A 24991-nucleotide genomic window follows, 5' to 3' on the forward strand; every position below is an offset into this window, starting at 1 on the left:
AGCTTTTAAAATGCTTGCTTGTAACTAACCTAATCATGGTTATTATGAGGTCGTACCTGCAGTAATTACTAAATTAAATCAATGTTAAATTACTTTGCCCCTTTTTAAAAAAACTGTTGGTACCAGATAACTTCTATTAAATACTCAGTACTTGTTTTGCGGTTTAGATTTGGACCGGCCTATTGCAGTAATCACGGTCATTTTGGGCTGAGCGATTTCTTCCCAAAACAGCTCTTTATCAAAATAAAGGAAATGGGAGCGTGCTGGAATAGAAGAGATTTTGCGAGTCCTTGAAAGTAAATTAACTTCATCTTCTAAAGGGTGACTTTTGAGGGGAGGAGGAACCCTACTTTGTGTTTAGATATTCTTTACCTCCAGAAAGAAGTATTCTTTGTTCTGCTTTTCTTCTTTTTGTTTTTGTTTTGAGACAAGGTCTCACTTTGTTGCCCAGGCTGGAGTGCAGTGGTTCAATCACAGCTCACTGAAGCCTCCACCTCCCAGGCTCAGGTGTTCCTCCCACCTCAGCCTCCCAAGCAGCTGGGACTACAGGCATCCACTACCACGCTTGGCTAATTTTTCTTTTCTTTTTTTCTTTTTTTTCTTTTTTTTTTTTTGAGATGGAGTCTCGCTCTGTCGCCCAGGCTGGCGTGCAGTGGCGTGATCTCGGCTCACTGCAAGCTCCACCTCCCAGGTCCACGCCATTCTCCTGCCTCAGCCTCCGGAGTAGCTGGGACTACAGGCGCCCGCCACCAGGCCCGGCTGATTTTTTTTTTTTGTATTTTTAGTAGAGACGGGGTTTCACCATGTTAGCCAGGATGGTCTCGATCTCCTGACCTTGTGATCCACCCACCTTGGCCTCCCAAAGTGCTGGGATTATAGGCGTGAGCCACCGCGCCCGACCAACGCTTGGCTAATTTTTTGTAGAGATGGGGGTGTGTTAGTCCATTTTCACGCTACTGATAGACATACCTGAGACTGGGCAATTTATGAAAGAACAAGATTTAATGGACTTACCGTTCCATGTGGCTGGAGAGGCCTCACAATCATGGCAGAGGCCAAGAAGGAGCAAGTCACGTCTTAACGTGTACCAGCTGAATCTTTACTACCTGCTTTTCTGCTTGGATCACAGCATTCTGTTTGTTGAGCTGAATTGTAATTCCTAGGTAATAGAATGGCTTAAAAGCTGGAGACAGGGAGGGATAGTCTTGACCACTCCTCCCCCTTCTGTTCTTCCTTAAAAACTGAGGAGGTCGTAGACAAAGATGAACTTGTGACTGCTAAGAGAGAGAGAACTGCCTTGCGGCAAGTATGAGCGCCACCTGATCCTGCGTGTGTTGAAGGAGCAGCTGCTTCTGCGGCCACTTCCCTCAGAACCTGTAGACTGGTCTAGTTTATTTAGCTTTTCCTTAGCCCTAAAGGACTTTGGCTGGGAGATGAAATTAGAGGTGCCTTCAAGATGATTAGGATGCCCATCTGTGGGCCTAGAATTATCTTGAGAAATTATTATGCTGTAGAAATAGATCTGAAAGCATAGGGACCAAGGTTGGTTTCTTGGCTTTTTTTTGTTTGTTTTGTTTTTTTTTTTTGAGACAGGGCCATCTGTCATCCAGGCTGGAGTGCAGTGGCACAATCTCAGCTCACTGCAACCTCTGCTTCCCAGGTTCAAGCACTTCTCGTGCCTCAGCCTCCCGAGTAACTGGGATTACAGGCATGGGCTACCATGCCCAGATAATTTTTGTATTTTTAGTAGAGACAGTGTTTTGCCCTGTTGGCCAGGGTGTTCTCGAACTCCTAACCTCAAGTGATCCACCCGCCTCGGCCTCCAAAAGTGCTGGGATTACAGGCGTGAGCCACCGTGCCCAGCCGGGACCAACCTTTTAACAGAACTTACCACTGAATGATCTTTTTAAAAAACTATGTTTTCTAATTCTGTAATTAAAAAGACTTTTTTTATTGTCACATGGGTAATGTGCCAACGTTGTGACAAGGTTTGAGAGTGGCACGTCTCACACATGGATGTGAACACCCAGTCACACTCATGAATTACAAAAGGATCCAAAAATAGACATTTTTAATTTTAAAACAATTATGTTTAAGTTACTTAGCTTATTTTTTATTTTTTTATTTTTTTTTGAGATGGAATCTCACGCTGTTGCCCAGGCTGGAGTGCAGTGGTGCGATCTTGGCTCACTGCAACCTCTACCTCCTGAGTTCAGGCAATTCTCCTGCCTCAGTCTCTTGAGAAGCTGGGATTACAAGCATGCACTACCACACCCGGCTAATTTTTTAATTTTTAGTAGTGATGGGGTTTCATCACGTTGGTCAGGCTGATCTCAATCTCCTGACCTCGTGATCCGCCCACCTTGGCCTCCCAAAATGCCTGGTGGCTTATTCTGTTTTTAAATAACAGCTTTATTGAGATATTAATCATATACTACAAAAGTCAACCTGTTAAATTATCCAACTAAGGGGTTTTTAGTATATTCACAAAGTTGTACAACCATTGGCACAGTCAGTTTGATGTTTCAAGGTTCATCTGTGTTGTAGAATATATCAGTACTTACTTCATTCCCTTTTTTTTCTTTTTTTGAGACGGGAGTCTCGCTTTGTTGCCTAGGCTGGAGTGCAGTGGTGTGATCTCAGCTCACTGCATCCTCTGCCTCTGGGTTCAAACGATTCTCCCACCTCAGCCTCCCAAGTAGGTGGGATTACAGGCATGCGCCACCATGTCCTGCTAATTCTTTTGTATTTTTAGTAGAGATGGGGTTTCACCATGTTGACCAGGCTGGTCTCAGACTCCTGACCTCAAGTGATCTGCCCATCTCAGCTTCCCAAAGTGCTGGGATTACAGGTGTGAGCCACTGAGTCCGGCCAGCCCTGTTTAACTTCTTGAGGAGCCACCTAACTCTTTTCTGCAGTGGCTTCACCATTTTGCATTCCCACCAGGAATGTAGGAGAGTTCCAGTTTCTCCACATCCTTCCCAACACTTGTTATTGTGCCATAATTTTGATTATAGTCATCTGTAGGGTCCAGCCCCACAGGGTTGGTGGGTTTCTCCCCGTGTGTGGAGACGAGAGAGCGTAGAAATAAAGACACAAGACAAAGAGATAAAAGAAAAAACAGCTGGGCCCAGGAGACCACTACCACCCAGATGCGGAGACCGGTAGTGGCCCCGAATGCCAGGCTGCACTGACATTTCTTGGATACAAGACAAAGGGGCAGGGTAAGGAGTGTGAACCACCTCCAGTCATAGGTAAGGCCACGTGGGTCACGTGTCCACTGGACAGGGGGCCCTTCCCTGCCTGGCAGCCGAGGCAAAGAGAGAGAGGAGAAAGAGAGGGACAGCTTACACCATTATTTCTGCTTATCAGAGACTTTTAGTACTTTCACTAATTTGCTATTATCTAAAAGGCAGAGCCAGGTGTACAGGATGGAACATGAAGGCAAGCTAGGAGCGTGACCACTGAAGCACAGCATCACAGGGAGACGGTTAGGCCTCTGGATAACTGCGGGCGAGCCTCCACAAGAGGTGGAGGAGTAGAGTCTTCTCTAAACCCGCCCCCCTGGGGAAAGGAAGACTCCCTTTCCCGGTCTGCTAAGTAGCAGGTGTTTTTCCTTGACACTAACGCTACCGCTAGACTAAGGTCCGCTTGGCAATGGGCGTCTTCCCAGATGCTGGCATTACTGCTAGACCAAGGAGCCCTCTGGTGGCCCTGTCGGGGCATAACAGAAGGCTCGCACTCTTGTCTTCTGGTCACTTCTCACTATGTCCCCTTAGCTCCTATCTCTGTATGGCCTGGTGTTTCCTAGGTTATGATTGTAGAGCGAGGATTATTATAATATTGGAATAAAGAGTAATTGCCACAAACTAATGATTAATGATATTCATATATAATCATATCTAATAAGATCTATATCTAGTATAACTATTCTTATTTTATATACTTTATTATACTGGAACAGCTTGTGCCCTCGGTCTCTTGCCTCGGCACCTGGGTGGCTTGCCGCCCACAGCCATCCTAGTGGGTATAAAGTGGTATTTATTCATTATCACTAGTTAACTTACAAAAAGAAAATCCTTTGCAGACCGACCGTGTTCCCCCAAACACACTGTTTGTTTCTCCCCAGCTGAAACAGAACCACATGAGGGAAAGAGGAAAGTGGAATCCCTGTGGCCCATCTTCAGGATCCACCACCAGAAAACCCGCTACATCTTCGACCTCTTTTACAAGCGGAAAGCCATCAGCAGAGGTAATTAGTCAGTCTCTCTTGGACTTTGAAGCTTGAGTCACTTTTGGAGTTACTGAACTGACCACAATCCTTATTCTCGCAACTTGTGCAAGTCATGGTTTTTCTTACCACGAAAAATTAGGGGGAGCCAATGTTGGCTGAGTTTTGTGTGTGTGTGTGTGTTTTGTTTGTTTGTTTTGAGGTGGAGTCTCACTCTGTCACCCAGGCTGGAGTGCAGTGGCACGATCTTTGCTCACTGCAAGCTCCACCTCCTGGGTTCAAGCGATTCTCCTGTCTCAGCTCCCAAGTAGCTGGGATTACAGGCACCTGCCACCACACCCGGCCAATTTTTGTATTTTTAGTAAAGATGGGGTTTCACCATATTGGTCAGGCTGATCTTGAACTCCTGACCTCAGGTGATTCACCTGACTCGGCCTCCCAAAGTGCTGGAATTACAGGCGTGAGCCACCGCTCTTGGCTTTTTTTTTTTTTTTGAAACAGGGTCTTGCTGTGTTCCCCAGGCTGGAGTGCACTGGTGCAATGATGGCTCACTGCAGCCTCCACCTTCTGGGCTCGAGGGATCCTCTCACCTCAGCCTCCCGAGTAGCTGGGACTACAGGTGTGCACCACCACACCCAGCTAATTTTTAAATTTTTTGTAGAGATGGGCCTTTGCTATGTTGCCCAGGCTGGTTTCTTTACTCAAGTGATCCCCTGGCATTGGCTTCCAAACGTGCTGGGATTACAGGTGTGAGCCACCTTGCCTGGCCTAAGTACTTTTTTTTTTGTTCCTCCAAGGACTGTCCCATTGCAATACTGAATGCCTTTTTTTTTTTCTTTTTTTTGAGATGGAGTTTCACTGTCACCACCAGGCTGGAGTCCAGTGGCATGACCTCAGGGTACTACAACCTCCGCCTCCTGGGTTCAAGTGATTCTCCTGACTCAGCCTCCTGAGTAGCTGGGATTACAGCTGCTACCACGCCCGAGTAATTTTTGTATTTTTAGTAGAGACAGGGTTTTACCATGTTGGCCAGGCTGGTCCCGAACTCCTGACCTCAGGTGATCCGCCTGCCTCGGCCTCCCTAAGTGCTGGAATTACAGGCGTGAGCCACTGCACCCGGCTTGAATGCTCTTTTTGATCAAGGATGGGGAAGGTTTTTAGACCATGGCCTGATGCTCTTTCCCCATCTTTTTGACAGAACTCTATGAATATTGTATTAAAGAAGGCTATGCAGACAAAAACCTGATTGCAAAATGGAAAAAGCAAGGGTATGAGAACCTGTGCTGCCTGCGGTGCATTCAGACACGGGACACCAACTTCGGGACGAACTGCATCTGCCGCGTGCCCAAAAGCAAACTGGAAGTGGTAATGTCTGACACTCAAGCTTGATGTTATTTTCAGCTCAAAATTCTGCCCTAGTCGACTCCAGGGGATCTTATGTTATCTGGTTGGGCTGGAATGTCGTTTTGTCCCTGGATGTCCTGCTGGCTCTCCCTCGCGGGAGTGGGTCCCTGTATTCAGGAATCCGTGTGAGGCAGCGTGTGGCTGTGTTTGTTAGGTCTGGGGCCAATCTCAACTCCACTTTTGGGCAAATTACTGAACCCCTTTCCTTACTTAGGAAATGGTGGTGAGGAGCCCTAATCCCAAGGTGGTGGCAGGGTGACATCAGGGAAGGGCGACCACTCAGTGAGTTCCTGTCCCTTTCCCTCCTCACAGTGATACTTTAACATTACCATCACTGTCTTTCCCGCCCCCCGCCCCCCGAGACGGAGTGTTGCTCTGTCGCCCAGACTGGAGTGCAGTGACGCCATCTCGGCTCACTGCAACCTCCACCTCCCGGGTTCAAGCGGTTCTCCTGCCTCAGCCTCCTGAGTAGCTGGGATTACAGGCATGCGCCACCACGCCTGGCTGATTTTGTGTTTTTAGTAGAGACGGGGTTTCTCCATGTTGCTCAGGCTGGTCTCAAACTCCCAACCTCAGGTGATCCGCCCACCTCAGCCTCCCAAAGTGCTGGGATTACAGGCATGAGCTACTGTGCCCAGCCCACTGTGTTTCTTCTTTCAGAACTTTCTGTTCCAAGCACCACTCCTAGGCCAGGCGCCTCAGGAGTGGTGCTGAGGGACAGGAGCGGTACTGAGGGACAGGAGCTGAGCTCCATCCGGTTCCAAGCCCCTCTGAAAGGCAGCTGTGGCCCGAGGCAGGGTCACAGCAGTGGCCGCTCAGCGCAGCCCCTCAGCACAGCTGTTGGCCCAGCTGGGAGGTCAGGCCCCACCGCCTATCTGCCAGCCTGGCCTTCTTTTCCCCAGCTCCACACAGGGGCCTCTTCACGAGTCCCCTTTATGCTGCAGTGAGACTGACGATGGAGAGCTGTGGCTGGATGCTGAGGACTTGTGTACTGAGCAGCGGGGGCGAGCCAAGGGCCACCTCCCCGAGGGAAGACTGGGGTGTTGGTTTTCTGATGGAGGCAGGGACGGGTGGCAGAGCAGCAGAAGCCCCCCTCCTCTGAGTGCCCAGATTGCACAAGGGGTCCAGGTCGGGGTCTGGTGGGCTGGGGTGCTGCTTCAGCCCTGTGGCCAAAACAGCCTGCTGTAGACTTACCTGGGTTTCACCAGAGAATCCTGTTTACTTAAACTATGGTCTTGCTCCTCCAAAAAAAGAACTTGAAAAAGTAAAACACAAGCCACTGTTCTAGGGCTTTCTGGCTGGCCAAGCGTTGGGCCGTACCAGGCCTTGGGGACAAGACCCTTCTTTCTGGGGGGCTCTGGGCCAGAAGGGTGTGACTCAAGTGCATAGCCTCCTGCCCTCTTCCCCCACCAGAGTGTCCCAGCCCAGAGGCCGCCCTGAAGTCCCCAAACAGTAGCAGAGCCACCTCTGCTCATCGCAGGGTCTGTCATGCTCACTTAGCAGAATAACGAGACTCATTCACACCAATTTCTTTTTCTTGATTGGCAAATGTGTGTTGGATTTGCAGAACGTATTACAAATATACATACAGATGTAACCTCGGTGTCAACAGCAGCTGTTTCTACCTTCGTGAGGGAGCCAAATTTTCCCTGTCCAGAGCTGTCAAGGAAGGGTTTCTGAGGTGTGTCTCTATATGGCATGGTGGCAGGTCCTTCGTGGGAGGGTTGCCACGTATGTGAGCGTGCAGGGGTGAGCATGGCGCAGTGGCATCGTCTCACTGTCCTCTGTTGCAGGGCCGCATCATCGAGTGCACACACTGTGGCTGCCGTGGCTGCTCTGGCTGAGGCTGACGCTCTGCACCGTGGACTCTGGACTTCACAGGTTTCTGCCTGTGACGCCACCCCCTTCCTGGGAGCAGCGAGCAGTGCCCCAGGCCCGAGTTGGAGCACGGTCTCTACGGGGAAGGCTTCGCTGTCCATCAGCTGTGATTTGTAAAAATAAAATTTTTAAACCTCTCGGGCCCCACGTCTCTTCTTTCAGAGCATTGGCCTATGAACCCAGTGGGGCGGCACCAGGCCCCCGGGACCAGATGCCCCAGCCCCCTTGTGGTGTGCGAGGTGACACACAAAGGTAGGGGAGCTGGAAGTCCCGTGAAGGAGACACGCAAAGGTGGCTGGAGCTGCACTTGGACCTGCTGGGAGCACAGGCACCTTGGGCCTAGTGTGTGTCCTCACACCAACACCCGTGACATGCTGCGGCTGTTCCTCAGGGCCTGGGTCTTCCCCCAGGCAGGAGGTGACACCAGCTCACTTGTCCTGGGGCTCCCACAGAGCACTGGGGGCCGAGCAGATTGTTCCAGCTGTGCTCCCATCACCTGCCCCCAAGGGCACATCCGTCATCAGCCTCCTTGCCGGTGTCCTGGTCCTCCTGGGGCTTGGTCCGGAACTTCTGCCAGGGGTGTGGGGTTTCCTCTGCGGGCATCACTGTCAGCCACTGCTTGTAATAGGCTCGGAAGCCGTCAATCTTCTCCAGGTAGGTGTTCTTCCCTTGGTACTAGAATTAGAAAAGCGAGGCTAGAATCACTCCTGTTACCCTACAGCTAATCCCAAACCTCGGCAGCTGGCTCAGGCCTCAGGGAAGCTGGTGGCTGCCATTTTCCTTTCCAGGTGGCTGCAGAGGACAGGGCAGAAAAGCTGTGAACACGCACTACGGGACTAGCTTACTTCAGAGAAACAGGTCCCAGCTGGGTACCCTGGGGCAGGCCCAGAGCCATCTGCCCAACAGCGTTCTTCCCAAATAGGCACTGCTGTGCTCCTCCATCCACAGTTGCCACCCCAGGCCCCCAAGCCAGAATCGCTGGGTCCCACCAGCTCTGCCTCCACAGCCTGCCGAGCCCCTCCCCCTCAAAGCCACCTCCCTCTGACCATCATCTCAACACTGCCGAGATAGGCTCCATGAGATATGGGGAAAAAAGCAAAGACACAGCAGACAGACTGAGAGAGCTGGTGGGGGAATATACCAAAAAAAAACAGCCAAAAAGCACTATCCAACATACAGCTACTACCACACAATGACAAAAGGTTTGGCCGGGTGCGGTGGCTCACATCTGTAATCCCAGCACTTTTAGAGGCTGAGGTGGGCAGATCACTTGAGGTCAGGAGTTCAAGACCAGCCCGGCCAGCACGGTGAAACCCCATCTCTACTAAAACTGCTGGATGTGGTGGCGCATGCCTGTAGCCCCAGCTACCTGGGAGGTTAAGGCAGGAGAATGGCTTGAACCCAGGAGGCAGAGGTTGCAGTGAGCTGAGATCATGCCATTGCACTCCAGCCTGGGCGACAGAGCAAGACTCCGTCTCAAAACAAACAAACAAAAAAAAGGTTTGACTCAAAAGACTGGACAATTCTAAACCTTAAGGTGCTGGATAGAGCCTGAAAGCACAGAAAGCAAAACTCAACAGAATCACGAATATAAACAAGTGTACCATCATGACGGAATATGAGTACAGATGCTCCTGACAGCAGGGTTCCGCCCCCAAAAACCCATCGTAAATCAAAAATCAATCTGGCTGGGCATGGTGGCTCACTCCTGTAATCCTAGTGCTTTGGGAAGCTGAGGCAGGCGGATTACATGAGCTCAGGAGTTCCAGACCAGTTTGGGCAATATAGTGAAACCCTATGTAAAAGATTAGCTGGGTATGGTGGTACATGCCTGTAGTCCCAGCTCCTCAGGTGGCTAAGGTGGGAGACTGCTTAAGCCTGGGAGGTCAAGGCTACAGTGAGCCATGACCGTGCCACTGCACTCCAGCCTGGGCAACAGAGTGATTCTGTCTCTTTAAAAAAAAAAAAAAAAAAAGCAACACGGCATGGGGGCTCACACCTGTAATCCCAGCACTTTGGGAGGCTGGGGTGGGTGGATCACGAGGTCAGGAGTTCAAGACCAGCCTGGCCAAGATGGTGAAACCCCGTCTCTACTAAAAAAATATATATAAAAATTAGCCGGGCGTGGTGGCAGGCACCTGTAATCCCAGCTACTCGGGAGGCTGAGGCAGGAAAATCACTTGAACCTGGGTGGCAGAGGTTGCAGTAAGCCAAGATCGTGTCACCGGACTCCAGCCTGGGTAACAGAGTGAGACTCCATCTCACAAAAAACAAAAGGAAAATGCATCTATTGCTGGCAACACAGCAGAGGGTCCTGACTTTATGCAAAAGTGATATACATTTAGTAGAAACCCCTCACAAAGTCGATCCTTACAGAGTTACATCCTGATAAAACCATTGCAAAGTTGAAAAATCCTGTGTAGAATCATCTTTAAGTCAGGGACATCTGTCTGTGACTTAAATATGATAAGCTTTAAGCCTATGATAGTCTTGTGACTGTCGAGTTGAACCCCTAGTGAGCCCTACGCCAGAGGGAAGAGACAATCCACTAGGAAGATATGCACAACATGTAATCAACAAGAAACCAGTACCCAGAATATATAAAAAACCCTGGAATCAATGAGAAAAGGCTCGCAACCAACAGTTCAAAGCACAGACACACAGTTCAAAAATGCCCAGCTATGCCTTCAGCCAGGCACAATCTCCATTGCTGTCCCACCTATTTGTAGGAAGCCCTCAAAATGGCATTCAGGCGTGACACCTGCACGGTGTTCCTGACCCCGCACCCTCTAGCTGTGTGTGTCCCTGCCCATTTACTTGTTTCCGCCCCATCCGGGTTGTGCTTCAAGACACAGTGGCTCTGGATGCTCCGGAGATGCTCAGCACAGAGTGTGACTCGATGGACCCAAAAGCCAAACCCCCAGAGCCTGATAGCCTCAGAACAGCAGGGAGAGGCTGTGGCTGTGACAAAGCAGATTCCATGACTCTGCCCTGCTCCTGCTGATACAGGAGGTTGAAAGAAATTATTTAGGCAGATAGTAAGGGCAACAGAGTCCTTGGCGAAATTTCCCTTTTAATAAAAAGCAGCCCCCAAACAATTTCTTTTCTAACAAAGAGCAGCCTGAAAAATCGAGCTGCAGACATAGATAAGCAAACTGGAAGCTTGCAGGGGTAAATGCTAGCAGCTGTGCCAACAGAAAAGGGCTACCTGGGAGCCAGATATGTTCAACGTGGGGGCCCCATCTTCCCTTCTTTGTTGCCACGTGTACAGTAAAGAACCAGGCAAGATGGCGACGGCCACCTGTCTGCATAATAAAAGGTTAGGGTGGGGCACCAACTTTTATACACGCTATGTAAATGGCACACCTGGTCCAACTAATCTTTTGCATCCTTTGTAAATCAGACACCACCTCCCCAAGCTCATCTACAAAACCTCTGCATTACACTATGGAAGTGGCAACCCATTTCTCTGGCACCTCTCTCTGCAAGCAGAGAGCTCTTCTTTTTTTTTTTTTTTTTTTTTTGCCACCGCACCCGGCGAGAGCTCTTCTTTCTTTGACCTATTAAACTTCAGCTCTTAACCTCTTTTTTTTTTTTTTGAGACGAAGTCTCCATCTATCGCCCAGGCTGGAGTGCAGTGGCGCGATCTTGGCTCACAACAAATCTCCGGTATTCACCCCAGACAATGACGCCACTTCACTGCCTGCCCAGTCCCTGAGCAAGCAACAACCTGTTTGGAGTACCCAGCCACGTGCAGATGCTGGGGACCCAGATGAGCATGGCAGACAGCCTCTGCCTCCAGAAGCCTGATACAGGGAAGGCCAGGGCTGCCTGTGAGCACATGGTTCGAGATTGCAGGACACGGCATAAAGGAACAGAGTGGGAAGGGGGAGGGGAGACTTTCACCCCAGGTCAGAGCGGCAGCCAGATGGGCATGTCTGAGGGCCACTTAAGCAGAGACCTCCAGGAAAAACAGCCCACCACATGAAAGTGGGTGCCACCTGAGGCAGCGGGAACACCAATCCCGAGGCAGGCAAGAGGTTGCTGGCCTCTGCAAACTGACAGAAGGCCACTGGGACGGACAGAGGAAGCAAAAGCAAGGCTGAGACATGAGATGAGCCACGCGGATAGGGACTCGCAGGCTGTGTCTACAGACTTGGGTACTGCTCCTAAGGGAAGCTGCTGGACAGTTTCAAGCATGGGAACACAATCCCAAGGGCCAGAACCGGGGTTGGGTGGTGGAGGCGGGGTAGCAATGATGAAGGAGCTGATGAGCTTTTGAGCTTGGGGCACACACCCGGTCAAAGGTGGGAGGGTACTGGGCTGCGAACTCCAGCTGGCGGATGACCACTTCGTTCACCGGGACCCTGTTCTGCTTCATGTCCTTCAAGATGTTGATGAGATAGGTGTAGTTCAGCTTCCTGACGGCCGCGTTGATGAGGGCACTGTAGATGTGACTGTTGGGGGTCACCTGGGACTTCTAGAACACAGGGACATTGTAGAATCAGCAAGATGATGGCAGCCATTGGGACCCAGCAGCTCCCACCCTCTGTCAATCAAGCTGGCTCCCGGGACCAGTGGTCAGGGCCAGCAAGGCAAACTTGGCAGCAACAATGTGCTGAATGTCCCTCTCCAGCAGGAAAGCCAAGCCCAGCCCCTCTGCTCAGCCCTAAAGAAGCTGCGGAAAAGGACGCCCGTGCTGCTCTCAGACACCAACTGACTCAGGCAGAAAATGACGTGGGAGACACCACCTCCTTGCTCCCTGGGATGGGTTTCCTGGTGACACACGGTCACCAGGTGGTGGTCAGCCTAGAAAAGAGCGAGCCTTGGCTGGGTGAGCCTGGTAGGGTCTGAGAAAACAGCCAGAGGATGATGGACCTGGGGGACCCCGACAACCCAGGACGCAGCCTCTGCTGTGGTCGGATGAAGTCCACGCAGCACTTCCAATGGGGGCTAGGTGGGAGGCACAGACCTCGGGGGCTTTGAAAACTGCCCACGGCCCCCCAGGAATTCTGAGAATCCCTACCATACCTCTAGAGTGTTGGGGCCGAGGCCTGTGCCCAGCCCTCAGTGTCAACCCATGGCCACCTTCTTCCAGATGGGAACATCCGTGTGTCTCTACGCCCAGCCCTGAAGCACTCGCCGGGGTCTGCTTCCCCCAAAATGGGACCAAAGACCAGAAGGTCATCGACCCCACTCTCTTTGCCCCTATACACAGTTCATCCTCTCCAGGTGGGGGGTCTGAAGACCTCCCAAACTTTCCTCCTGAGCTGCAGAGTGCTCCTGAGCACCACGGGTGTCCTGCCCAGGCCCGAGTCCACTCACCTTCATGTCTGTGAGAAGTTGTAGACCGTCCTTCGGCCTGTGGCACCCGATGGCCAGGTTGCAGAATGTCTGCAGGTTGGGGACGAGGCCCCTCTTTGCCAGGACCGGCAACAGCGCCTTGGCCCCCTCCAGGTCTCCCAGCTTGCTCTTCTTTCTCACCAGCGTGTTAAAGAATGTCAGATCGGCCTCCACCTGGTGCTCATCCAGGAGGGCCAGCAGCAAGGACTCTGCAGGACTCCCGGACTCCACCACCTCGGCCAGTAGCGTGAGGGTCCTGATGTCGGGCTGCTGCCTGTGCTCTGCCATCTTGCTCAGGAAGCCCTCCAGGCCCCCTACCAAGGCCAGCCGGTCAGCTGGGGTGGTCACTGTTCCAAAGGAGACCACGGTGGGGGGAACAGCCCCGGGGGTCAGGAGGTTGACTTCCAGCTCCACGGGAGGTGGCTTCAGGGCCACTGGGGTGAGGGCCGCTGTGTGGCTGGGCTCTGCCTTGGTATCCACCTCTGGCTGGGCCTTGCTGGGCACTCTGGCTTCTGGAGGCTCTGGAGGCCCAAGTGCCTGAGAAGTTTCCAGAAACAGCTGCCTCTCCAGGGCCTCCACGTGCAGCATGGCTGACATGAGGTTGCCTGCCTTGGCCTGGGCTGTCCTCCTTGGCTGCTGCCTGCTCACTGGGGGCTGAAGCACGGTCGCCTCCTCCCTGGGCTTCAGAAGCAGCTCTGAGGCCACCTGGGGGTCCCCTAGGCCACAGTCCCGAGCTGCCACCAACAGCAGGTTGTAGCCGTCCCGGCTCGGCTGTAGCCCCAGACTCAGCATCAGCCGCCACACCTGCCAGGGAAGAGACAAACGTCAACTGGGTGCTCCCGTTCAGCAGCTGGGCGCAGGGCTCACGCCTGGAATCCCAGTGCCTTGGGAGTTTTAGATGGGAGGATCCCTTGAGACCAGGAGTTCCAGACAAGACCGGGCAACATAGCAAGACCCTGCCTCAAAAAAATAGGCCAGGCGCAGTGGCTCACGCCTGTAATCCCAGCACTTTGGGAAGCTAAGGTGGGCAGATTCCTTGAGATCAGGAGTTCAAGACCAGCCCGGCCAACATGGTGAAACCCCATCTTTCCTAAAAATACAAAAAGTATTGGGTGTGGTATTGCATGCCCACAGTCCCAGCTACTCAGGAGGCTGAAGTGGGAGAATCACTTGAACCCAGAGATCGAGGTTGCAGTGAGCCGAGATCATGTCACAGCACTCCAGCCTGGGTGACAGAGTGAGAGTGTCTCAAAACAATTTTAAAACATTTAAAAAATTGGCTGGGTGCGGTGGCTCACGCCTGTAATCCTAGCATTCTGGGAGAGCAAGGTGAGCAGATCACGAGGTCAGGAGATCGAGACCATCCAGGCTAACACGGTGAAACCCTGTCTCTACTAAAAATACAAAAACAAAATTAGCCGGGCATGGTGGTGGGCGCCTATAGTCCCAGCTACTCAGGAGGCTGAGACGGGAGAATGGCGTGAACCCAGGAGGCAGAGCTTGCAGTGAGCCGAGATCGTGCCACTGTACTCCAGCCTGGCGACAGAGCAAGACTCTGTCTCAAAAAAAAAAAAAATAAGTAAAAACATTAAAAATAAAAATAATAAGAAAAAAAAGGTCTCCAGCGGGGAGCTGTGGTTCACACCTGTAATCCCAGCACTTTGGGAGGCCCAGGCGGGCAGATCACATGAGGCCAGGAGTTCAAGACCAGCCTGGTCAACATGGTGAAACCCCGTCTCTACTAAAAATACAAAATTAGCTGGGCGTGGTGGCGGACGCCTGTAATCCCAACTACTCGGGAGGCTGAGGCAGGAGTATCTCGTGAACCTGGGAGGCGGAGGTTGCAGTGAGCTGAGTTCGCTCCATTGCACTCCAGCCTGGGCGAGAGTGAGACTCCGTCTCAAAATAAATGAATGAATGAATGAATGAATGACTCCTGGGTTGCACCTGCAGAAGTGCTAGTGGAGCTGTGGGAGGGTTGAACAAATCCCCAGGTGAGTGTGTGTGGCAGGCTTTCAGGGAAGGTGAGTTTAGAGGGGCTGAGCTGACTACAAAACAGGGTGGGAGGGGCAGGGGCCACTCTCATTCCATCTCCAAGGGCCTCCTCTCCCTGCCAACTGTAGAATGGAGGCTACAGTGGCTGCTGGGTTTTCAGAAAAGAGCACAGATATAAAAATACTCAGCACAGGGCCATCATGGGTGCTCACAGGATCACCATTTTGCACCTCTGGCACCAGGGAAGCAGGGCAGGAAGGTCGGGTGGGAGGGACATACCTGGAGGGCGTACCGGAAGCCCGTCTTCTTGTCTTGGATGCAGCCCATCAGCAGAAAACTGAAGGTCTCCTCTGTGACCACGTGCCCTTTGTGGATGATTTCCTGGGGGAGGGAACAAAGACGTCTCATTGAGAACCTGCAGCAGGCTGGGTGTGGTAGCTCATGTCTGTAATCCTGGCACGTTGGGAGGCCAAAGCAGGAGGATCACTTGAGGCCAGGAGTTTTGTGACCAGCTTGGGCAACATAGCAAGACCCTGTCTCTAGGAAGCCTTCCCTCGAGTGCACAAAGCAGGACACAGCAAACAGTGGCACACACAACCTCCAGTAGGGTCTCACCAGATCCATCTGTGAACCCCAGGGCCCAAGACCAGCTGTCTCACCCTCCCTGAGCCTTCCTGCACGAGGAGAGACAGACACCACAGCCCTGCCCCTGCCACGTGGGACCAGCCCCAGGACGGGGAGCAGGACGGCAGAGGAAGCTCCACCTTGAACACATCGAGGCACATTCTAAGGTCTGCACACTTGGCAGCCATCTTCAGCAGCGCGTGGTACGTTTTCAAGTTGAGCTCGAAGTTTTTGGCCTGCAGCTGCTGCCGGAGCTTTAGGGCGCTCTGCAGAGCTGAGTCCTTCCAGGGAGACTCAGCACAGACGTTGAACAGGGCCGTGTAGGTGGCGTCCGAGGGCTCCAGGTCCCGCTTTTTCATCTGTGGAAATGGAAGAAGCTCAGTGGTGGCCTGGGATCAGCTGGACGCACAAGTAAGCAGCCGCCCCAGAGGAGGCTGAGGCTCGAGAGGACCCCGTCACTGCATCCACCAGGCCAGGCTCTTAAGGCAGAGCCATGGACACATCAGAGCCCAGCTCTCCAAACTCAGACACATTGAAGGGACTCTGAAAACTGAGCCCACACACCCAGATGTACCAAACAGGAGCTATCCTGCCCTGGGCACTTGTCAGTCCACTCCAGGCCTGGGGTCCTGGCAGCAAGGTCTTCCTGATGTCCCCACCTTCAGGCTACCCGGTCAAGGAGAAAAGGGCCTGTAGTGCTTACTACCTGAGGGCTCCTGGGCAAGTTAGCGCTTCGTCGTGAAAATGGGGATGACACCATCACCTTGAAACCAGGGATGCCTGTGGCAAGTGGGAGGATGCACTGCAGTGCTTTAGGGGTGGCCCTGAACCAGTGGCACGATGCTCATTCTCAGGGCCACCTGATCTGGTAAGTCACAAGCCCCGGAGGTGAGAGACACTCAGCTTACTGAGCCTCCAGGGGACTAAGGCATGTGCTCAGGGTTGACAATCCGTGGTGAAGCCTAACACTTGCTATTGGCCAGAGAAGGGCCATCTGGCTAAAGGCAGGCGATAGGCGGCTCAGCGACAGAAAGAACCCTGCTAGAGTCAGGCCATCTGGGGCTCAAATCCCAGCCCCAGTGCATTCAAGTGGGATGGCCTTGGACATGTCCCTTCATCTCTCTGTGCCTCAGTTTCCTTATCTGAAAAGCAAAGATGGCAGTTCCTACTTTGAGGATGATGTAAGCTCTGCGTGTATTGCTGCACTCCACAGAGGTGCACTGACAACTCACTACCTGCCTAGCAGCAGCCCTGGGGTTAGCAGAGCGGGCACAGCCTGTCCTTACTGAGCTTACACTCAAGAAGGGAGACACACTGCAGGTGAGTCACCAAAAACAGTAACAAGTCCGGGTGCTGTGGCTCACGCCTATAATCCCAGCACTTTGGAAGGCTTAGGTGGGCAGATCACCTGAGGTCAGGAGTTCGAGACCAGCCTGGCCAACATGGCGAAACCCCGTCTTCTACAAAAAACACAAAAAAATTAGCCGGGCGTGGTGCTGGGCGCCTTTAATCCCAGCTACTCGGGAGGCTGAGGCAGGAGAATTGCTTGAACCTGGGAGGTGGAGGTTGCATTGAGCCGAGGTCGCACCATTGCACTCCAGCCAGGGTGACAGAGCCAAAACTCCCGTCTCAAAAAAATAAATAAATAAAATAAAATAAATAAAAACAAAAAAAATTAGTTTTTTTTTCTTTTTTTTTTGAGATGGAGTCTTACTCTGTCGCCAGGATGGAATGCAGTGGCGTGATCTCGGCTCACTACGACCTCCCTCCACTTCCCGGGTTCAAGTGATTCTCCTGCCTCAGCCTCCCGAATAGCTGGGATTACAGGCACCTGCCACCACGCCTGGCTAAATTTTGTATTTTTAGTAGAGACAGGGTTTCACCATGTTGGCCAGGATGGTCTCAATCTCTTGACCTCGTGATCCGCCCACTTTGGCCTCCCAAAATGGTGGGATTACAGGCGTGAGCCACTGCACCTGGCCAAAAATAATAGTTTTTAAAAATGGATGTAATGGGCCGGGTGCGGTGGCTCATGCCTGTAATTCTAGCACTTTGGGAGGCCAAGGCGGGTGGATCACTTGAGGTCAGGAGACCAGCCTGGCCAACATGGTGAAATGCTGTCTCTACTAAAAATACAAAAAAAATGAGCCAGGCATGGTGGTATGTGCGCCTGTAGTCCCAGCTACTCGGGAGGCTGAGGCATGAGAATCGCTCAAGCCCAGGAGGTGGAGGTTCCAGTGAGCCGAGGTTGCACCACTGCACTCCAGCCTGGGCGACAGAGCGAGACTGTCTCCAAAAAAAAAACAAAAGAGGACTGTGGGGAAAAGAAAGAGAGATCAGACTGTTACTGTGTCTATGTAGAAAGAAGTAGACATAAGAAACTCCATTTTGTTCTGTACTAAGAGAAATTCTTCTGCCTTGAGATGCTGTTAATCTGTAACCCTAGCCCCAACCCTGTGCTTGCAGAGACATGTGCTGTGTTGACTCAAGGTTTAATGGATTCAGGGCTGTGCAGGATGTGCTTTGTTAAAAAAGTGCTTGAAGGCAGTAGGCTTGATAAAAGCTATCGCCATTCTCTAATCTTGAGTACCCAGGGACACAATACACTGCAGAAGGCCGCAGGGACCTCTGCCCAGGAAAGCCAGGTATTGTCCAAGGTTTCTCCCCATTTGATAGCCTGAGATATAGCCTCATGAGAAGGAAAAGACCTGACCGTCTCCCAGCCTGTCCCCCAGCCCAACACCCATAAAGGGTCTGTGCTGAGGAGGATTAGTGAAAAAGGAAGGCCTCTTTGCAGTTGAGGTAAGAGGAAGGCATCTGTCTCTGGCTTGTCCCTGGGAATGGAATGTCTTGGGTGTAAAAAAAGATTGTGTGTTCTATTTACTGAGATAGGAGAAAACCGCCTCAGGGCTGGAGGTGGGACCTGCTGGAGGCAATACTGCTGTTTAATGCATGAGATGTACGAGATGTTTGTGTACGTGCACATCAAAGCATAGCACCCTTCCTTAAACTTATTTATGACACAGAGACCTTTGCTCACATGTTTTCCTGCTGACCCTCTCCCCATTACCCTGTTGTCCTGCCACATCCCCCTCTCTGAGATGGTAGAGATAGCGATCAATAAATACTGAGGGAACTCAAGAGACCAGTGCCGACGCAGCGTGGGTCCTCCGTATGCTGAGCATATGCTGAGCACCGGTCCCAGGGGACCACCGTTCTCTGTGTCTTTGTCTCTGTGTCTTATTTCTTTTCTCAGTCTCTCGTCCCACCTAACGAGAAAAACCCACAGATGTGGAGGGGCTGGCCCCCTTCAGAGGAGCAGATGCGGTAGCTGGGCTGTGGCCTGTAATCCCAGCACTTTGGGAGGCTGAGGCAGGTGGCCAGGGGTTAGAGACCAGCCTAGACAATGCAGCACAATCCCACCTCTACAAAAAATTTAAAAATTAGCCAGATGTGATGCTACACACCTGTGCTCACAGCTACTGGCGAGGCTGAGGCAGGAGGAACTCTTGAGCCAAGGAGTTGGAGGCTGCAGTGAGCTATGACTGCACTCCAGCCTAGGCGACAGAGTGAGGCTCCCTCTGTTTTTTTTTTTTTTTATGAAGGGAAAAGAAAGGGAACATGGGGACGGACCGCCACATTCCAGGCAGGTGCTAAAGGGCTTTCCATGTCATCTAGTTTATCACCCACAATCACCACCGTTTTAAGGAGATGACTCTGAGGCCAGGGAGGTGAAGTCATCTCCCCAGTGTAAAGCACTAGCAAGTGGCACACTTGGGATCCGCCCCCAGCTTTTCAGAGCCTCGCCCCGGCTGCCCTGCGCCCACACGCACCTGGTTGTAGAGACTGAAGGCCTTCTTCAGGTAGCCGACCCGCCCGCAGCCCCCAATCAGCACCGTGTAGTTGCTCTCCATGGGCTGCAATCGCTCCTCCTTCAGCATCTGCCTCTCAAACAGGTCCAGGGCTTCAACCAGCTGCAGGGAAGAGGCAACAGGGCAGGGGCTCAGAACGGCCTGAGACCCTCAGCAGAGAGAGGGAGGTTGAAGCTGAGGGACCCTCCTAAGACGGTGGAGGACGGCGACCCTGGGTGACTGCAAACCCCCTGGGCCCCCGGCTGTCTCTGCCCCATCCCTCCCCTGACACCATTTCCCCGGTGAAGCCTTAGTTCATTCCTTTATTCCTTCATTATTTTCATCTGTTCATTCACACAATAATTACTGAGTGCTTCAATGAGCCAGACAAGGTCCATCCACTGCATATACAGCTGGGAACAAGAGAGAGCTCCTTCTTGGAGCTCATGTTTCGGTGTGGAAAGTCAGACATGAGGCCAGGCGCAGTGGCTCACACCTGTAATCCCAGCACTTTGGGAGGATGAGGTGGGCAGATCACAAGGTCAGGAATTCGAGACCAGCCTGGCCAACATGGTGAAACCCCATCTCTACTAAAAATACAAAAATTAGCCAGGCATGGTGGCGCACACCTGTAATCCCAGCTACTTGGAAGGCTAAGGCAGGAGAATTGTTTGAACCCGGGACGCAGAGGCTACGGTGAGCCGATTTCACCACTGCACTCCAGCCTGGGTGACAGAGCAAGACTCCATCTCAAAAAAAAAAAAAAAAACACCAGACAGACATGAAATGGGATAATTAAGAAAGACACACAGTATATCAAGTGATGACAGGTGGTACGAACAAAACTAAAGCAGGGGCCAGGTGTAATGGCTCATGTTTGTAGTCCCAGCATTTCGGGAGACCAAGGCAGGTGGATCATCTGAGGTCTGGAGTTTGAGACCAGCCTGGCCAACATGGAGAAACCACATCTCTACTAAAAATACAAAAATTGGCCAGGCGTGGTGGCGGGTGCCTGTAATCCCAGCTGCTCAGGATGTTGAGGTGGGAGAATCGCTTGAATTCCCCAGGAGAAGGAGGCTGCAGTGAGCCAAGATCGTGCCACTGCACTCCAGCCTGGGCGACACAGTGAGATCCTGTCATAAAAAAAACCTAAAGCAGGGAGTGCCAGAAGGGTGTGGAGGATTCACTTTTCGTTTTCTTTTTTTTTTTGAGAGACTCCTGCTCTGTGACTCAGGCTGGAGTCCAGTGGTAAGATCAGCTCAGTGAAACCTCCGTCTCTACAAAAAAAAAAAAATAAATAAAATAAAATAAAACTGCGGTGGAGGATGGCAAAGGGTCGCGATACTTACAGCCATAAGGCTGGCAGTTCAACAGGGTAGGCCCAAAACTTAGAGGCTGGGAAAGTCAGGTGACCCCTTGCAAAACACTCAGCCGCCAGGGGAAAGAAGCCAGGAGCCACAGAACCCAAAGTGCCCCTCACCTTCCCTTCCTTGATCAGGCGTTTGCACTGCAAGAAGTACCAGTACGGGGTGTTTCTCTGGCCTCGCCACAATTTGGGCTCCGGCTTCGTTTGCTCATCTCTCCGTTCCCCGAACCGCAGGTTATGGAACTGGGCTGTGGATTTGCGGAATAGTCTCCGGGAGGAGTATTTGTCAGAGAGGGTCCCAAAACTCTCCTCCTCGTCTTCTTCCTGTGTGGCCGTGGAGTTGGAGTGGCTCGGGTCAGAGCCCAGGCTGCCTGTGTTCTCCTGGCGCTCCTGGCCAAGGGGCAGCTGAGAGGAGGAGCTGCTGAAGGGCGCCCACACTGGCCGCATCAGCCCCTCCCTGCCTCCCGCCCACCGGGCTCTACAGGGGTCCAGGTGTTGCAGGATGAACAGTCCCATGGGGCGGGCCCTGGAGAACAGCCGAGCAAGTCTCACGAAGTCCATTTCTGGCTTTCCTGTCCCTCCAGGGCCTGGAATATATCAGGAAAAATAAGAGAGTCAACTCAGTTCCTAGTCACGAAAGGCAGAAAGAAAGAAGTGATTACAAGTATGGGCCCAGGCCAGGCGCGGTGGCTCATGCCTGTAATCCCAGCACTTTGGGAGGTCGAGGCTGGCATATCACTTGAGGTCAGGAGTTTGAGAACAGCCTGGAAAACATGGTGAAACCCCATCTCTATGAAAAATACAAAAATTAGCCAGGCTTGGTGGTGTGCACCTGTAATCCCAGCTACTCAGGAGGCTGAGGTAGGAGAATCACTTGAACCTGGGAGACGGAGCTTGCAGTGAGCTGAGATGGCGCCACCATACTCCAACCTGGGTGACAGAGTGAGACTCTGTCTCGAAAAAAAAAAAAAAGAAAGAAAGAAAAAGAACAGGCCAGGAGCGGTGGCTCATGCCTGCACTCCCAGCACTTTGGGAGGCCGAGGCAGGCAGATCAGTTCGAGACCAGCCTAGCAACACCCCATCTCTACTAAAAATACAAAAAACATGAGCTGGGTGTGGTGCTACACATCTAATCCCAGCTACTCAGGAGACTGAGGTAGGAGAATCGCTTGAACCCAGGAGACGGAGCTTGCAGTGAGCTGAGATCGCGCCACTGCACTCCAGCCTGAGTGACACAGTGAGACTCTGTCTCAGAAAAAAATAATAATAAATAAAATAAAAAGTATGGGCCCAGAGGTTAGAAAGCCTAGGTTCAGGTCAGACATAGCTGCAGCCCCACCCTCCTGTGCTCAAGTGATCCTCCCATTTCAGCCTCTGGAATAGCTGGAACTACAGGTGTGTGCCACTATGCCTGGCTAATTTTATTTTTTGGTAGAGACGGGGTCTTGCTACGTGCCCAGACTGGTCTTGAACTCCTGGACTCAAGCAATCCTCTCGCCTTGACCTCCCAAAGCACTGGGATTACAGGAATGAGCCATCATGCCCAGCCTAAAGTATTTTAAAGTCTGGTTATATTAGAAGGTTGCGACTGGAAAAGTCTCACAAGTGATGGCAGATTGAACAGATTAAAAACTAGGCCCAGTAGGCCAGGAGCGGTTTGGGAGGCCAAGGTGGGTGGATCACCTCAGGTCAGGAGTTCGAGACCAGCCTGAAGTGGTGAACCCCACCTCTACCAAAAATACAAAAATTAGCTGGGCGTGACAGCATGCCCCTGTAATCCCAGCTACTTGGGAGGCTGAGGCAGGAGAATCACTTGAACATGGGAGGCGGAGGTTGCAGTGAGCCAAGATCGCGCCATTGCACTCCAGCCTGAGCCACAGAGCAAGACTCCATCTCAAAACAACAAGAACAACAAATGAAAAACTAGGCTCAGCAAGGGGAGAGACTTGCTGGGGTCCTGCAGCAGTGCGGTGGGTGAGACTGGCCAGCTTGGGTTGGGCTGGCTTTGAACTCAGGTCCATGTAACACATTGATGACTGTCCTGACCAGCACCTTTGTGAAACTAGTGCAGGGGGACTTTATCATTCTGCATCTGGCAAGCCCTGCCACTCCTTCTTATAAGCATGCTGTTTATGTAATTTTCTTTTTTGTGGAATGGGGTCTTCATGTTGCCCAGGCTGGAGTGCGATGGCACAGTGGACTGCAAATGTACAATCACTGCAACCTCCAACTCCTGGGCTCAAGTGATCCTCCTACCTCAGCCTCTCAATTAACTAGCACTACTGGTGCACACCACCATACCTGGCTAATTTTTTGTATTTTTTTGTAGAGATGGAGTCTCCCTATGTTGCCAGGCTGGTCTAGAACTCCCGGCCTCAAGCAATCCCCAAGCCTTGGCCTCCCAAAGTGTTGGGATTGCAGGCATAAGCCTCCATGCACTGCCTTACGTGCATTAATTACAATACATAGAATTACAAAACAAGAAGCAATGATATTGAAATGGCATCAAAATGCTTTAAAAACAAATTTCTGCTATACTAGTATAGATGCTTATTTTCAATGCATGAAATAACAAGACCCTATCATAATTTCTTTTCTTTTTTTTTTTTTTTTGAGACAGAGTCTCTCACTTTGTCGTCAGGCTGAGTGCAGTGGCGTGACCTCGGCTCACTGCAATCTCCACCTCCCGGATTCAAGCGATTCTCCTGCCTCAGCCTCCCCAGTAGCTGGGACTACAGGCGCATGCCACCACCAGCTAATTTTTGTATTTGTAGTAGAGACAGGGTTTCACCATGTTGGCCAGGATGGTCTCGATCTTTTGACCTTGTGATCCGCCCGCCTCGGCCTCCCGAAGTGCTGGAATTACAGGCGTGAGCCACCACGCCCGGCCAACTCTATCATAATTTCAAAGCAGTAATAAATGTAAGTGACAGCTTAAGATACCACCTTGTAGTTCCTGCACAAACTGTTTTTTTTTTTGAGTCTCACTCTGTCACCAGGCTGGAGTGGGGTGGTACAATTTCGGCTCAATGCAAACTCTGCCTCCCGGGTTTAAGCCATGCTCATGCCTCAGCCTCCCAAGTAGCTGGGATTACAGGAACGCGCCACTACTCCAGGCTAATTTTTATATTTTTAGTAGGGATGGGGTTTTGCCATCCTGTCCAGGCTGGTCTCGAACTCCTGACCTCACGTGATCCTCTCACCTCGGCCTCCCAAAGTGCTGAGGTTACAGGTGTGAGCCACCATGCCTGGCCCTGCACAAACTGTTATCTGGAACTATCATTTACACTCACCCCCACAGTTTCAGGCACTGCTAAGGCTGCTCCAGCAATCAGGAAAGGAAATGCTAAATTTCACATAGAGAAAATAGGGGTGTTATTTTGTTCCTGCACAAGCTCATTAACCCACCCTGGTTAAAAAACCCTGAATTAGGCTGTATAGTGGCTCATGCCTGCAATTCCAGCACTTTGGGAGGCCCAGGCAGGAGGATCGCTTGGGGCTTGGGGCCAGGAGTTCGAGACCAGCCTGGGAAACATAGCAAGACCCGCCACCCGCCCCCCCTCCACCCCGCCGTCTCTACAAAAATTAAAAATAAAAATTTAAAAATTAGCCAAGCGTGATGGTGCAGCGTCTGTAGTTCCAGCTACTTGGGAGGCTGGGGTGGGAGGATCGCTTGAATCTGAGTTGACTGCAGTGAGCTATGATCGTACCCCTGTACTCCAGCCTGGGCCACAGAGCGAGAAAAAACCCTGAAGTAGAGACACCTGCGGCCGTCCTCCCTCGGAGAGACCCGCCCCTCCTCAGACGCCCACCCGGACCCTCAGGCCAACGCCGACCCCTCTCCACACGGACTTTTGCAGCCTCAGTTTCCCTCCTCGGACGCCCCCGGCTCCAATACCGGCTCGGGCACTTCCTTCCCCTCTGGCGTGTCTCTGCCCGGGTCATGGGGCTCCTGCGAGGATCACACAGGAACTCACTTGAAGTGTCCGGCGCACTGCACTCCGACGGGGCGCCCTGCCGGGTCCCCGCGGCGCACCAGTCTCTTCCTCGGGTCACCCTCTCCCCGGGCGCGCAGGCGCAGTCCGCTTCGCCGACTCACGCGGCTGGTTTCAGGTTTCCGGCGAGGCGAGGCGAGGCCGGTGTTCGGCTGGCGGCTAGCTGGGACTAGCGGAGCGGCGGAGTCTCGATTGGCAGTGCCTGGACAGGCGCAAGGGCCGGCGCGGGCTTCGGGCGCTCCCGGCATCCCTCGGGCGGCGGCGGCGGCGGCGAGGCGAAACGAAGGAGTGTGTGCGGCGGACC

At 52.2% G+C, this 24991-nt stretch overlaps 2 protein-coding genes and 1 non-coding gene across 11 annotated transcripts in view; 1 reads left to right on the top strand and 2 right to left on the bottom strand.

Annotated features, from left to right (window-relative positions):
- The window catches only part of BUD31 (BUD31 homolog), an 11114-nt gene extending 3464 nt beyond the window's left edge, over window positions 1-7650 (top strand). For 3 of the 5 annotated variants that reach the window (XM_054497180.2, XM_054497183.2, XM_054497181.2), the window contains 3 exons: window positions 4130-4252; window positions 5430-5596; window positions 7429-7650. In XM_054497180.2, the coding sequence (XP_054353155.1) occupies window positions 4130-4252; window positions 5430-5596; window positions 7429-7479 (341 nt within the window). In that variant the 3' untranslated portion in view covers window positions 7480-7650. Of the gene's footprint in view, window positions 1-4129; window positions 4253-5429; window positions 5597-7202; window positions 7317-7428 lie in introns of those variants that run through there. The other 2 variants (XM_054497184.2, XM_054497185.2) reach the window with 1 other exon arrangement.
- LOC129041856 (small nucleolar RNA U13) lies at window positions 1955-2055 on the bottom strand. The gene has a single exon (XR_008503984.1). It is a non-coding gene; the product is annotated as a small nucleolar RNA U13 (small nucleolar RNA).
- PTCD1 (pentatricopeptide repeat domain 1) lies at window positions 7163-24805 on the bottom strand. 5 transcript variants are annotated; one of them, XM_063668126.1, is made up of 9 exons: window positions 24591-24747; window positions 23986-24038; window positions 20807-21279; window positions 19309-19449; window positions 15616-15834; window positions 15131-15232; window positions 12839-13660; window positions 11811-11993; window positions 7163-8188 (listed from the first exon to the last, which is right to left on the bottom strand). In XM_063668126.1, the coding sequence occupies exons 3-9, from the start codon at window positions 21251-21253 to the stop codon at window positions 8006-8008; spliced, it is 2097 nt and encodes a 698-aa protein (XP_063524196.1). In that variant the 5' UTR covers window positions 21254-21279; window positions 23986-24038; window positions 24591-24747; the 3' UTR covers window positions 7163-8005. The 5 variants fall into 5 exon arrangements, with proteins under 5 accessions (XP_063524196.1, XP_063524197.1, XP_054353098.1 ...); XM_063668127.1 differs by having other exon boundaries at window positions 24545-24747; XM_054497123.2 differs by lacking the exon at window positions 23986-24038 and having other exon boundaries at window positions 24670-24805.
- Window positions 24806-24991: the final 186 nt, after the last annotated feature.

This window comes from Pongo pygmaeus, chromosome 6 (genome assembly GCF_028885625.2).
Source record: "Pongo pygmaeus isolate AG05252 chromosome 6, NHGRI_mPonPyg2-v2.0_pri, whole genome shotgun sequence".
In the NCBI taxonomy this organism is placed as follows: Eukaryota; Metazoa; Chordata; class Mammalia; order Primates; family Hominidae; genus Pongo; species Pongo pygmaeus.